The sequence below is a fragment of the Erythrolamprus reginae genome, chromosome 2 (assembly GCF_031021105.1).
Source record: "Erythrolamprus reginae isolate rEryReg1 chromosome 2, rEryReg1.hap1, whole genome shotgun sequence".
NCBI classification, from domain to species: Eukaryota; Metazoa; Chordata; class Lepidosauria; order Squamata; family Dipsadidae; genus Erythrolamprus; species Erythrolamprus reginae.
The window spans coordinates 11,179,842-11,193,566 of record NC_091951.1 but is presented as its reverse complement, the minus strand read 5'-3'; the positions used below and the strand labels follow the sequence as shown (position 1 = coordinate 11,193,566).

General features: G+C 47.2%; 1 protein-coding gene across 1 annotated transcript in view; it reads right to left on the bottom strand.

Annotated features, from left to right (window-relative positions):
- The window catches only part of LOC139159138 (zinc finger protein 585A-like), a 38,701-nt gene extending 26,355 nt beyond the window's left edge, over positions 1-12,346 (bottom strand). The window contains exon 1 of the mRNA XM_070736494.1: positions 11,710-12,346. Coding sequence (XP_070592595.1) covers positions 11,710-12,120 — 411 coding nt within the window. The 5' untranslated portion in view covers positions 12,121-12,346. The remainder of the gene's footprint in view (positions 1-11,709) is intronic.
- Between the last annotated feature and the right edge of the window lie 1,379 nt (positions 12,347-13,725).

Here is a 13,725-nt window from a genome sequence, read left to right as displayed (position 1 = left end):
CGACTGCCTGCGGCCGCTGCGGCCGCCCCCCCCCGCTCCCAACGCCAGTGCCCTCCCGCGGGGCCACAAAGGACACTTGCCGTGGATGCCAGAGAAGCTCCAGCTGGGCGGGACGCTGCCGGTACTTCCGTCCTGGGGCTCCCGCTCGCAGCTGTCCCCCGGCTCCTGCTCGATGCCGCGGTTTTCGGCGCTCTCCTGCTGGGCTCCAAAGAAGGAAGGCGGGAAAAAGGCTTTTTCCCGCCTTCCTTCTTTGGAGCCCAGCAGGAGAGCGCCGAAAACCGCGGCATCGAGCAGGAGCCGGGGGACAGCTGCGAGCGGGAGCCCCAGGACGGAAGTACCGGCAGCGCCCCGCCCAGCCGGAGCTTGGCGGCACACCTGGCCATGTCTCACGGCACACCGGTGTGCCGCGGCACACCGGTTGGGAAACGCTGTCCTATTTTATTTATTTATTTATTTTATTTTATTTATTTATTTGGATTTGTATGCCGCCCCTCTCCGGAGACTCGGAGCGGCTAACAGCAACAATAAAACAGTGTACAATAGTAATCTAATACTAAAAACGATTAAAAACCCATTAATATAAAACCAGACATACATACATACATATCATGCATAGAATTGTAAAGGCCTAGGGGGAAGAGTATCTCAATTCCCCCATGCCTGACGGCAGAGGTGGGTTTTAAGTAGCTTACGAAAGGCAAGGAGGGTGGGGGCAATTCTAATCTCTGGGGGGAGTTGGTTCCAGAGGGCCGGGGCCACCACAGAGAAGGCTCTTCTCCTGGGTCCCGCTAAGCAACATTGTTTAGTTGACGGGACCCGGAGAAGATCCACTCTGTGGGACCTAACTGGTCGCTGGGATTCGTGCAGCAGAAGGCAGTCCCTGAGATATTCTGGTCCGATGCCACGAAGGGCTTTAAAGGTCATAACCAACACTTTGAATTGTGATCGGAAACTGATTGGCAACTAATGCAGACTGCGGAGTGTTGGTGTAACATGGGCATTTTTGGGAAAGCCCATGATTGCTCTCGCAGCTGCATTCTGCACGATCTGAAATTTCTGAATATTTTTCAAAGGTAGCCCCATGTAGAGAGCATTACAGTATTTTCCTTTGGAACAGGAGGTGCTTATTTATCTCCTCCCTTTTACTTGACAATTTTGGCCTTTCCATCATTCTGAAAATGGGTGAACAGTGCAGTCAGGTGGTAGGGAAAGCAAGTAGGATGCTTGGCAGCATAGCTAGAGGTATAACAAGCAGGAAGAGGGAGATTATGATCCCGCTATATAGAATGCTGGTGAGACCACATTTGGAATACAGTGATCCCTCGGTTAGCGCGGGGGTTACGTTCCAAGACCTCCCGCGCTAACCGATTTCCGCGTTATACTGGATGCGGAAGTAAAAAACCTTCTGCGCATGCGCGCCCCTGGCCGCACATGCGCAGAAGGTGGAGCGACGCAAATTCGGAGGCTGGCAATGCAATGGTGATTTTTCCGGGCTCCTTGCCGCTACCCCCCGCCCGCCCGATTCGCCCCGCTCACCGGCTTTCTTGGGGCAGCGCTGGCGGCAATGGCAAACCTCCCTCCTTCCCTTCTCTCCTTCCTCTCACCGGCTTTCTTGGGGCAGCGCTGGCGGCAATTGCAACCCTCCCTCCTCTCCTTCCTCTCACCGGCTTTCTTGGGGCAGCGCTGGCGGCAATGGCAACCCTCCCTCCTCTCCTTCCTCTCACCGGCTTTCTTGGGGCAGCGCTGGCGGCAATGGCAACCCTCCCTCCCTCCCTCCTTCTCTTCTCTCCCTCCCTCCTTCTCTCCCTCCCTCCTTCCTTCCCTCCTTCTCTTCTCTCCCTCCCTTCTCTCCCTCCCTCCTTCCTTCCCTCCTTCTCTTCTCTCCCTCCCTTCTCTCCCTCCCTCCTTCCTTCCCTCCCTTCTCTTCTCTCCCTCCCTCCCTTCTCTCCCTCCTCCTTCCTTCCCTCCTTCTCTTCTCTCCCTCCCCTACCTCCCTCCTTCCTTCCCTCCTTCTCTTCTCTCCCCTCCCTCCCTTCTCTCCCTCCCTCCTTCCTTCCCTCCTTCTCTTCTCTCCCTCCCTCCCTTCTCTCCCTCCCTCCTTCCTTCCCTCCTTCTCTCTCTCCCTCCCTCCCTTCTCTCCCTCCCTCCCCTTCTCTCCCTCCTTTCTCAAAAAGCACTTAAACTGTAACTGTACTGTACTGTACTGTGTAATGACAGAATAAAACCCCCCAGCCCTCACCTGTGTTTGAATTTCATTCATTCATTCACTCAGTCATTCATTCATTCATTCTTCTGTACAGACTGTGTGCCACTCAGTCCCAACACTTTTAACCCATAAATTACCATTTCCCATCCCCTTAATTACCATTACCTACTGTACACATGAATAAGACTCTTAAGTTATGAACAATAACATATTTATTTACATTTTTTGGGGTGGGGTGGGGGGTTAGCATAACTGGGATACAGTAACTAGGGATCTTCTTCTATCACCATTTCTACAATGGACGCTGCAGGTGATGGGTGTGACAGACCTCTTGGTTTTTGTGACAAACATGGTCATGGGCAGTTGTTGGCGCCGTTTCTTTTTCTCGGCTAACATGGATCTGTATGGTGCAAAGATGTTGTCAAGGGAGGCGTTAAACTGTATAGAGCGAGTCATGTTGGGATCCCAAAGTTCCACCATGCGTTGTACATTTGAAGTGGCTCTGTTCAGTTCTGCAAGCCGCTCAAGCGTTAGGCCAACATCTTCTTCTTCCTCAGCTTGTTCAGCTTCCGCTTCCTCCTCTTCTTCACTCGCTGACCTGGTCAGCTCCTCCAGATCTTTGTCTCTCAGCGGTAGGCCATGCTCATCAAGCAAACCATTGACTTCCTCTGGTGTCATGTCAACGAAGCCTTCTCCACCCAGTGCCTGTGCCAGCTTCACAGAGGTCTGGACTGCAGCATCTTGGATTTCTTCGGGAGCAAATCCCTTGTAATCATGCACCCACTTCTGGCCACAATTTCCTCCAGCAGGCATTCATTGTCTGTGTCTTCATATCTGTCAAGGCATTCTGAATGTTCTTCAGACAAGATGCAATTGTGTACTGACGCCAGTAGGCCCTTCAATGTGAAGTTGTCATCAGCATCCATTGCTTCCACGATGCTTCCAAGAGAATTGCGCGTGTACAGTGCCTTAAATGCACGGATAACACCTTGATCCATCGGCTGGATAAGCGATGTGGTGTTTGTTGGCAAGAATTCGACTTGCACCCCATCATGTTCATGGTCCAGGTGATCATGGCCTCCAGCATTGTCCATTAGGAGAAGCACTTTGAAATCGAGTCCTTTGCGAGCCAAATACACCTCCACCTGTGGGATGAAGCACTGATGAAACCAGTCCCGCGTGAGGGGTTTTGTAATCCATGCTTTAGGATTATGCATCCAGTACACTGGCAATGCATTCTTATTTCTGTTCTTGAGGGCTCTTGGATATCGTGACTTATAAATTAGCCCTGGCTTCAGCAAAAAGCCTGCTGCATTCCCACACATGATCAAAGTCACTCGATCTTTCATGGCCTTAAAGCCAGGGGCTTTGGCTTCATCTTGCATCAAGAAAGTCCTTGAAGGCATCCTCTTCCAGAACAGGCCTGTTTCGTCCATGTTGAACACCTGTTCTGGAAGGTAGCCCCCTTCTGCAATTAGGTCTTTAAACGTGCGCTGGACAAAGTTTTCTGCTGCACCTGTATCTGCTGAGGCAGCTTCTCCGTGCAATGACACACTCTTCAGGCCATAGCGCCGTTGAAATTTCTCAAACCACCCTTTGCTTGCTGTGAATGTGGCTGGGGCTGAGGCTGAGGCTGCAGAATGACAGGAAAGGGAGAGAGAAGTGACTTGAATGAAAGCATAAAGAGTAAATGCCCACCTCCTTCCCTCCTTCCTTCCTTCCCTCTCTTCTCTCCCTCCCTCCCTCCCTCTCTTCTCTCCCTCCCTCCCTCCTTCCCTCCCTCTCTTCTCTCCCTCCCTCCCTCCTTCCCTCCTTCCTTCTCTTCTCTCCCTTCCTCCCTCCTTCCCTCCTTCCTTCTCTTCTCTCCTTCCCTCCTTCCTTCTCTTCTCTCCCTCCCTCCTTCCCTCCTTCCTTCTCTTCTCTCCCTCCCTCCCTCCTTCTCTTCTCTCCCTCCCTCCTTCCCTCCCTCCCTCCCTCCTTCCCTTCTCTCCCTCCCTCCCTCCTCTCCCTCCCTCCTTCCCTCCTTCCCTGCTCCTTCCTTAAAAAACACTTAAATACAGTATCTAATGACAGAATAAAAAACCCCAGCCCTTACCTGCGTTTCCCTCATCTGCATCGCCTTCTTCTGGGTCTTCAAGACGGTTGTACAATTGTTGTGCCTTGGTTCTTATAGTGTTGGTATCCAAAGCAATGCTCTTTTTGCGGCAGTCTTGTACCCACAGGGACAAAGCAGCTTCCATCTTCATAAGCCGTTTGTTTCTAGGCGTCACCATTCTTTTTGCAGCCTTGTTGAATGCCATCAGAGAACTTTGCCTTATCTTTTTCTCGTCGTCACGAATGGTTCGCACACTCGATTCGTTGATCCCATACTGCCGACCAACATCTGCATAAGAGCGTCCCTCTTTCAGCATGTCCAAAATGTCAATTTTCTCTTTAATTGTGAGTATCCTCCTGGTCTTTTTAGCGTCGCCGCCAGCACTCCGTGCACAACGTTTAGGAGGCATCTTGCAACAAGTCTGAACAAGTTCCAAAAGTTCAGTTGCAAAGCCTTTTTTTGCGTTTGCAACGATTGGTCGAGATTTTGGCCAATCAGCAATCAGCATGACGTCATCGGGCGGGAAAAACCGTGGTATAGCAAAAAAAACGCGGACTTATTTTTTAATTAATATTTTTTGAAAAACCGCGTTGCAGCGTTTCGCGCTAATCGAGAACGCGTAAATCGAGGGACCACTGTACTGTGTTCAGTTCTGGAGACCTCACCTACAAAAAGATATTGACAAAATTGAACGGGTCCAAAGACGGGCTACAAGAATGGTGGAAGGTCTTAAGCATAAAACGTATCAGGAAAGACTTAATGAACTCAATCTGTATAGTCTGGAGGACAGAAGGAAAAGGGGGAACATGATCGAAACATTTAAATATATTAAAGGGTTAAATAAGGTCCAGGAGGGAAGTGTGTTTAAAAGGAAAGTGAACACAAGAACAAGGGGACACAATCTGAAGTTAGTTGGGGGAAAGATCAAAAGCAACATGAGAAAATATTATTTTACTGAAAGAGTAGTAGATCCTTGGAACAAACTTCCAGCAGACGTGGTAGATAAATCCACAGTAACTGAATTTAAACATGCCTGGGATAAACATATATCCATCCTAAGATAAAATACAGAAAATAGTATAAGGGCAGACTAGATGGACCAGGAGGTCTTTTTCTGCCGTCAGACTTCTATGTTTCTATGTTTCTAATGTATTTGTGTCTATTCCATCTGTGAGACCACCAATCTGGAAGTTTAGATTTTGGAATGTACACCAAGGTGCTTTTGAGGGTAAAATGCATTTCCTAAAATATTGAAACTCTAATTAAAACAATTTGGATACTTCATTCTTTCTAAAGGAATATGAATAATGTATACCGTATTTTCCGGCGTATAAGACGACTGGGCGTATAAGACGACCCCCTAACTTTTCCAGTTAAAATATAGAATTTGAGATATACTCGCCGTATAAGACTACCCCTCTTCTGTACATCATAGACCTGACTGAGTCTAGGTCTATGATGTACTTGCATTGAGAAAAAAATCATTTCTGAACATGATAACACAATATTTTAATTACTAATGATGAAGATCTTATTGTTAAAATTATGAATGAATTATTTAGAGAGAGAGAGCCAAGTGGGAGCACTCTTCTGTCTATCTCTCCATATGTCTCTGTCTATCTGTCTTGTCTGCCTCTCATATTTCTCCTCACCACAATTAAGTTTATTATTATAACTCATCATAATTTGTCAACACAAAAAGGTGAACCTGGCTATTTTTCCTTCTCCTACCATCTATTCTGCAGGTATCTTTCAGTCTAACATGCAGCATGCTGACACCTATGTGAGAATCTATTATGGAATGAGAATCTGTATGTGATATCATGATATGGCAATCCAAACAGCCCATCCATTTTTTCCTCTTTCCGCACTTTCTGTCTTTATCCTCTTGCAATGTCACTTAAACAGATTTTAACTTGTCGGGTTTAATTAGTGACCCTGCCAATTTTCAGTACTGTGCAGTGTGCTATGATACAGAGCAGAGTGAATAATATGACCTCAGCTTTTAAAGTTATTTTAAAATGTTGCCTAAGAAATATGGAAAGATGATTCTTTTTGGAGGAAAAGTACATTTTCAATGGTTAAACATAAGAACAAATACAAACAGGCAGAAATAAATGCATCCAGTTTAACATTCAATTTTGCAACCACTAATAATGTTGGTCAAGTAGGTACAAAAATACCTGGGGAAATTATCAAAGTCTGGGAAATGGGTCCCTTGTCAGTTAAAAGGAGTGCTGATTTACCACCTGCTAGAGCAGTGATTTTCAACCTTTTTTGAGCCGCGGCACATTTTTTACATTTACAAAATCCTGGGGCACACCACCAACCAAAATTACACAAATCTAATAAATAAATAAATAAATACATACATACACACACACACACACACACACACACAAATAACCCCCTCATATATACAATCCCATGTAACATCCCCTTATAAATACAGTCAATCATCAATCATCCCTCCTCAAATTTATACCACTGTCTCATTTCTGGGTTCTTCTCCTGTCTTTCCCCCTTTTCTCTCTCATGTTTCTCATTTCTCTCTCTTCCTCCCTTTTTCCCTCATTCCTTCTCCCTCTCACTTCTCCTCTTTTTCCATCCCTGTCTCTCTCCCCCCCTTACGTGTGTGTGTGTGTGTGTGTGTGTATATACACACTCGAACCATTTCCAAAACCAGTTGAGGGCTGGGGTTTTTTTCTCTTTTATTCTTTTCAAACACAGGTGTGGGCTGGGGGGGGGTTGTTTCTTATTATTTGGGTGCTTTTTACCATATGCTTCAAGAATCACCTCTCTCCCTCTCTCTTGTTCTCTCTCTTGTTCTCTCTTATTTTCTTTCTGAGGCTCCTCCCACAACGGTGGCTACAGCGGCGCTGGCGATCCGGCCGCTAGCCGCTCCGAGCGCTGTGGGAACGCCCACCCCTCTCACAGTCCAGTCCCGGGCTGACAGTAAAGGGGCTGCTTCCCATCCTCCTTCTCAGAAGGTTTCCTTCTGAGCAAGCTGGCAGGAGGATGGGAAGCAGCCCCTTTACTGTCAGCCCGGGACCGGACTGTGAGAGGGGTGGCCGTTCCCACACCGCTCGGAGTGGCTAGCGGCCGCATCGCCAGTGCCGTTGCAGCCACCGCTAATGTAAAGGGGCTGCTTCCCGGCGGCAGGAACTGCGGGGGGGGTAGCCGGCGTACGCTCCGGCTAACGAGCCCTTGCCGCAGCTATCCGCCGCTTCTTTCTTCTCCGCCTCGCCTCCGCTACTCCCGCCGCCGCCTTTGCTCTCCCCGCCGGGCAAGAGGCAAAGGCGGCGGCGGGAGTAGCGGAGGCAAGGCGGAGAAGAAAGAAGCGGCGGATAGCTGCGGCAAGGGCTCGTTACGCCGGCTACCCCCCGCAGTTCCTGCCGCCAGGAGTGGTTGGCGCTCGCCCGACGCCTTGTTTTTTTATTTCCCCCTTTGGTTTCTCTTCACAGGCGGGAGTTCGGGAGGCAAGGGAGCGCTCGAGGAGACAGCGTCTTGCGGCATCGCCTCCCGTCGGGTTTACGACGAAGGGACGCTCAGCAACTTCTTTTTCCTTTCGGCGCCATAGCCACCCGCAGTCCCCGGAGCCGGCGGGTTGAGGCAAAGGGCTGTGTTTCCCTTCCCTCCCTCCTGCCCCCGTCCTGAATGGAAGCCCCGCTCGGCCAAGCAGCCCGGGATCTCCGCCGCTTGCAAACCGGGCGGGCGGAGCGGACCCGCGCTCACTTTCGGCTCCGGGGACTGCGGATGGCTATGGCGCCGAAAGGAAAAAGAAGTTGCTGAGCGATGCCGCAAGACGCTGTCTCCTCGAGCGCTCCCTTGCCTCCCGAACTCCCGCCTGTGAAGAGAAACCAAAGGGGGAAATAAAAAAACAAGGCGTCGGGCGAGCGCCAACCGATTCCGGAGCTCCCTCGCCGGCTTCATCAACGCGCTGCTGTTGCTGCTGTCGCTGCCGCCTGAGGCGGCGGCACTCGAATCTGGCGTGGTGGAAAATCTTTGCCTGCCTCCAGATTTTCCACCACGCCAAATTCGAGTGCCGCCGCCTCAGGCGGCAGCGACAGCAGCAACAGCAGCGCTTTTTCCTTTCGGCGCCATAGCCACCCGCAGTCCCCGGAGCCGAAAGTGAGCGCGGGTCCGCTCCCCCCCCCTCAATCCCGCTCCCGGCCTCCTCCCGCCCGCGGCTGTGGAATGGGCGCAGTATCCGGCCTATAAGACGACCCCCCACTTTGGAAAAGATTTTCAGGGGTTAAAAAGTCGTCTTATACGCCGGAAAATACGGTACTTTGTTGTTTCTCTCTGCAAGATTTGTTTTTTCTTCGGGGACTATTTTTTCCAAACTCTATCCTATGTATAATGGAAAGTCTGCTTAGAAACTGTCTGCAGTGAAATGTCTACAGTGGGGTATCACAAAGATCTGTCTCAAGCCAAGTACTCTTCAATACCTTCATAAATGATTTAGGTGAGGGAATAGAAAGGGAACTCATCAAATTTGTAGATGACATTAAACTGGCAGGAATAGCCAACTCCCCAGAATGGAGGATACAAAATGGTCTTGACAGACTTGAACAATGGACAGTATTTAATATCTACATGAAACCGCTGGGTGAGATCATCTAGGGGCATGGGGTGAGGTATCATCAGTATGCGGATGATACTCAGTTATACATCTCCACCCCATGTCCAGTCAACGAAGCAGTGGAAGTGATGTGCCGGTGCCTGGATGGGTGTCAACAGACTCAAGCTCAACCCGGATAAGACGGAGTGGCTGTGGGTTCTGCCTCCCAAGGACAATTCCATCTGTCCGTCCATAACCCTGGGGGGGGGGGAATTACTGACCCCCTCAGAGAGGGTCCGCAACTTGGGCGTCCTCCTCGACCCACAGCTCACATTAGAGAAACATCTTTCAGCTGTGGCGAGGGGAGCGTTTGCCCAGGTTCGCTGTTGCACCAGTTGCGGCCCTATCTGGACCGGGACTCACTGCTCACAGTCACTCATGCCCTCATCACCTCGAGGTTCGACTACTGTAATGCTCTCTACATGGGGCTACCTATGAAAAGTCTTCGGAAACTTCAGATTGTGCAGAATGCAGCTGTGAGAGCAATCATGGGCTTCCCTAGGTATGCCCATGTTACACCAAGACTCCGCAGTCTGCATTGGTTGCCAATCAATTTCCGGTCACAATTCAAAGTGTTGGTTATGACCTATAAAGCCCTTCATGGCATCGGACCAGAATATCTCCGGGACCGCCTTCTGCCGCACGAATCCCAGTGACTGGTTAGGTCCCAAAGAGTTGGCCTTCTCCGGGTCCCATCGATCAAACAATGTCATTTGGCGGGACCCAGGAGAAGAGCCTTCTCTGTGGTGGCCCCGACCCTCTGGAACCAGCTCCTCCCAGATATCAGAGTTGCCCCCACCCTCCTTGCCTTTCGCAAGCTCCTTAAAACCCACCTCTGTCGTCAGGCATGGGGGAACTGAAATTTTTTCCCTTCCCCCTAGGCTTATAGAATTTATACATGGTATGCTTGTTTGTATGATTGGTCTCTTAAATTGGGGTTTTTTAGATTATTTTTTAATATTAGATTTGTTACATTGTTTTCTTTATTGTTGCTAGCCGCCCCGAGTCTTTGGAGAGGGGCGGCATACAAATCTAATAAATAAATAAATAAATAAATAAATAAATAAATAAATAAATAAATAAATAAATAAATAAATAAATAAATAAATAAATAAATAAATAAATAAATAAATAAATAAATATAATTTGATGTAGAGAAAAGCAAGGTTAGGCAGGAAAAACCATTGGTACAAGTACAGATTAGGCAAAACCTGGCTGAAAAACGTAACTGTCAGAGGGACTGTAGAGTCCTACGGTAGAAGACGCTCACTTAAATGTGAACTGGCAGTGTGTGGAAGCAGACAAAAAAGCTAATACAATCCTCAGTTGTATAAACAGAGGCATGGGAATGAAAATTATGTGAACTATTAGTACCGCTTTATAAAACCTTAGTAAGGCTATAACTGGAATACTGCATCCAGATTTGGTCACCACGTTATAATTATGATGTTGAGAGACTGTTTAACTATTTGTCTGAAGTGATATATATGAATGGTTTTCTGCCAGAACAAGAGAGTTAGACAAGAAGACCCCCACCAAGTCCCTGCCAGCTCTATATTAATTGAAGAATCTAGGAAATACAAAACTTATGTTAAGTATCTGACCATACAATCTTACAGTTTACATCAGTTCTGAAAAGCATGTAAGCTTGGGATCTGCATTTCTACTAATTTTACTGAAATTAAGTAATATAAAAATTGATAACTATATTCAAACACTGATTTTGTAAAGTATTTTACTGAATACTACTGCTTTTTAGAATGATAATATGGATTACAGTACATTTAAAAACGTTGAGGACAGGAGGAAAAGGTTTCTGTGTTCATAACCTGGAACAGATTTTAAAATATGCAATCTAAGTACTATTTGATCCACCTAACAAAATTGTCATCTTACCTTTCATAATATTTTACTATCCTCTGTTTATTCTTTGTATTAATTTGCAACTGTTTTAAATACCTATGTGAAAATAATTCATATTTTTGGCTTCTTCCCAAAAATATTATAAAAGAGAAGAAATATAAGTTTCTAAGCAACCCAGTTCATGGTTGTCCCTAAGGTATTTTTTCAACAGGCAATTGGAGTTTTTGGTTTTTCTTTGAAGATGTTTCACCTCTCATCCAAGAAGCTTCTTCAATTCTGGTCTTCAAAGAAAAACCAAAAAGGCCAACTGTCTCTTGAAAAAGCTGCTATGGGGCAAATAAAATTGTCCAAAATTACCATGGTTAACAAGCCAGCTTCATGAGAAAGGGGATTCATTTAAGACATTAGATTCACATTCCATTCAAAGCTAATAGTACTGATCAAAATTTCTAAAAGGACTAAACTTGTATGAGATATAGAAAAATGTTTTTGTGGGTGGGTGATATTTTGGGCAATAGCTATTACTAGATAGCAGAGCCTTAGATTCAATCTGAGACCCTGGTAGGGGAATTCTGACCGGAGAAAACATTTATAAGCGCTTCCAAGTAGAACAGACAAGAAGCAGCATTAAGAATATCAGCTCTATCTGTAAGAGCACATTAATAAAATCTGGAATTCTAGGAAGTGTTTTTAATGACATTTCTCATTCTCCAACTCCATGTGGGAATTGACATCTCTTCTGCATTATGGCTGTCCAGTCCAGGACAAACTGCTGGAAAATAGAATGTGCGAATACCGTCTCACGAAGTTATTCCCACCTACTATTACACCATCTCAAGACTGGTTGTCTGATGTTTTTTGCTTGCGATTATTTGTAAGGAAGAGACAGAAGATGCGTAGAAGCGGATGGAAGTCCCTCACCTGCCGCCCCTTTCCGGGCTCCGGGGAGGCCGCGGGGCCGAGCAGGCAGCCTTCGGCCAGGGCCACCGCCTGGTCGCAGCTCTCCGCCCCGCACTCCCTCAGCCAGCCCGACAGCTCCGGGGGCAGCCGGGCCAGCAGCTGCTCCAGCACCACCAGGTCCAGCATCTCCGCTTTGCTGCTCCTCTCGGGCCGCAGCCACGCCCGGCACAGCCGGTACAGGCGGCTGCAAAGCTCCCGAGGCCCCTCCGCCTCCAGAGAGCCGCAGCTGCGGAAGCGCCAGCGCTCAGCCTGGGAAATGCGGAGCCCCTCGGGGAGGCCGCTCTGACTGCTTGTTCCCTCGCCAGACTCCTCGTCGCTCCCCGCCTGAAGGGCCGCTGCTGCTCCTTCTCCCGGTAACTCTCGGGCATCCATTCAGTCTCCGGCTTCAGTAGAGGCCGAACCAGGTGAAACTCCCTCCGAGGCCTCCTTCGGTTACGGCGGATCTTCCCTTACGTGCTCGCCCCGCCCCTTTCTCGGTTTCAGTTGGAGTAAAAGCGCGGGCTCCACTCAGGCTTCTGAGCCTGAGAAGAGCAGCTGCAGTCAGGCCTTTCAGAAACTCGATGAAACATGATTGCTTCCTAGAGAGGCACAACACTATAATCCCTCATGCTTTATTGCTCTTGACTAGAGCGTCTCATAAAACAACTACAGTACTACCTCTCCTGTCCTCTGGCCAAGGTCTTCTGCTCATGTCCTGTTTGTGGCGGCTCAAAAGTCGGTTGAAGCCTTGTGATGGCAGAGTGTTTGTTAGAGAAGGGATGGTGAGGCGCGGGTGAAGGGAATAGGCTGGGAGGAGGTAGAGCAGGGCTGGAATAGAGCAAATAGAGCCCTGTCCTATTGTCTCTCCTATATCCCATATATCTTGTCTTCTATCCCTATATCTTTCTTCTATTATCTCATTGATTATTTTATCCTATACTCTCTTCTATTCTTTCTCTAATTCTATTTCCTCGAAGGTGTCCTCTATTACCTTCATTGTGTATTATTGTGTATTGGACAAAATAAATAAAATAAAAGCACCTTTGATTGGAATATAGTTGGATTGCTGGTTCTGAGCACCTGGAATTTCTCTTGACTTCCCACCTGAAGAATTATTTCTATGCTGTCTAATTATGTAATACAGTGTTCCCTTGATTTTTGCGGGGGATGCGTTCCGAGACCGCCCGCGAAAGTCGAATTTCCGCGAAGTAGAGATGCAGAAGTAAATACACTATTTTTGGCTATGAACAGTATCACAAGCCATCCCTTAACACTTTAAATCCCTGAATTGCAATTTCCAATTCCCTTAGCAACCATTTAGATTATTACTCACCATGTTTATTAAATTTTATTTTAAAAAATATTTATTAAAGGCAGACAAAAGCTTGGCGATGACATATGATGTCATCGGGCCAGAAAAACCATGGTATAGGGAAAAAAACTGAAGTATTTTTTAATTAATATTTTTGAAAAACCGTGGTATAGACTTTTTGCGAAGTTCGAACCCGCGAATATCGAGGGAACACTGTACGTTATATATTATTCAATAAGTATGTAAGGAAAAACTTTGGGGGATTCTTCCAAACCAGATTGTCCTCTGTTGTTTGTATCCATGTAGTGATGCTCAAAGAAGGAACCCTCTTTTCAATTTCTATTTCTTCTGTGGGAAGCCCCACTCCACCCCATTTTAGAGAATGAATTTTTTACTGGAATATTAAGAGAGGTAAAGTATTGTATTTCCCCAAAGGAGAAATAAACATGTTCGTAGAGGGAGAAAACAGCCTGTTTTTCTTAATTTTGTGCCCGTTAATAAAAACTATTCACAAATAAAACACCTTTACCTCCAAATTGTTTTGTTTTTGATCTTTTAATGATCCTTAATCCTTTGCTTTGGAGTGGTGTCCAGGTAACTGAATGGATTTGAGTGGTTACTGGCTGGATGCCCTTGATGTAAACAATGCAGAGTTCACAGCAGATGCAGCCTGTGAGCTGTCGTGC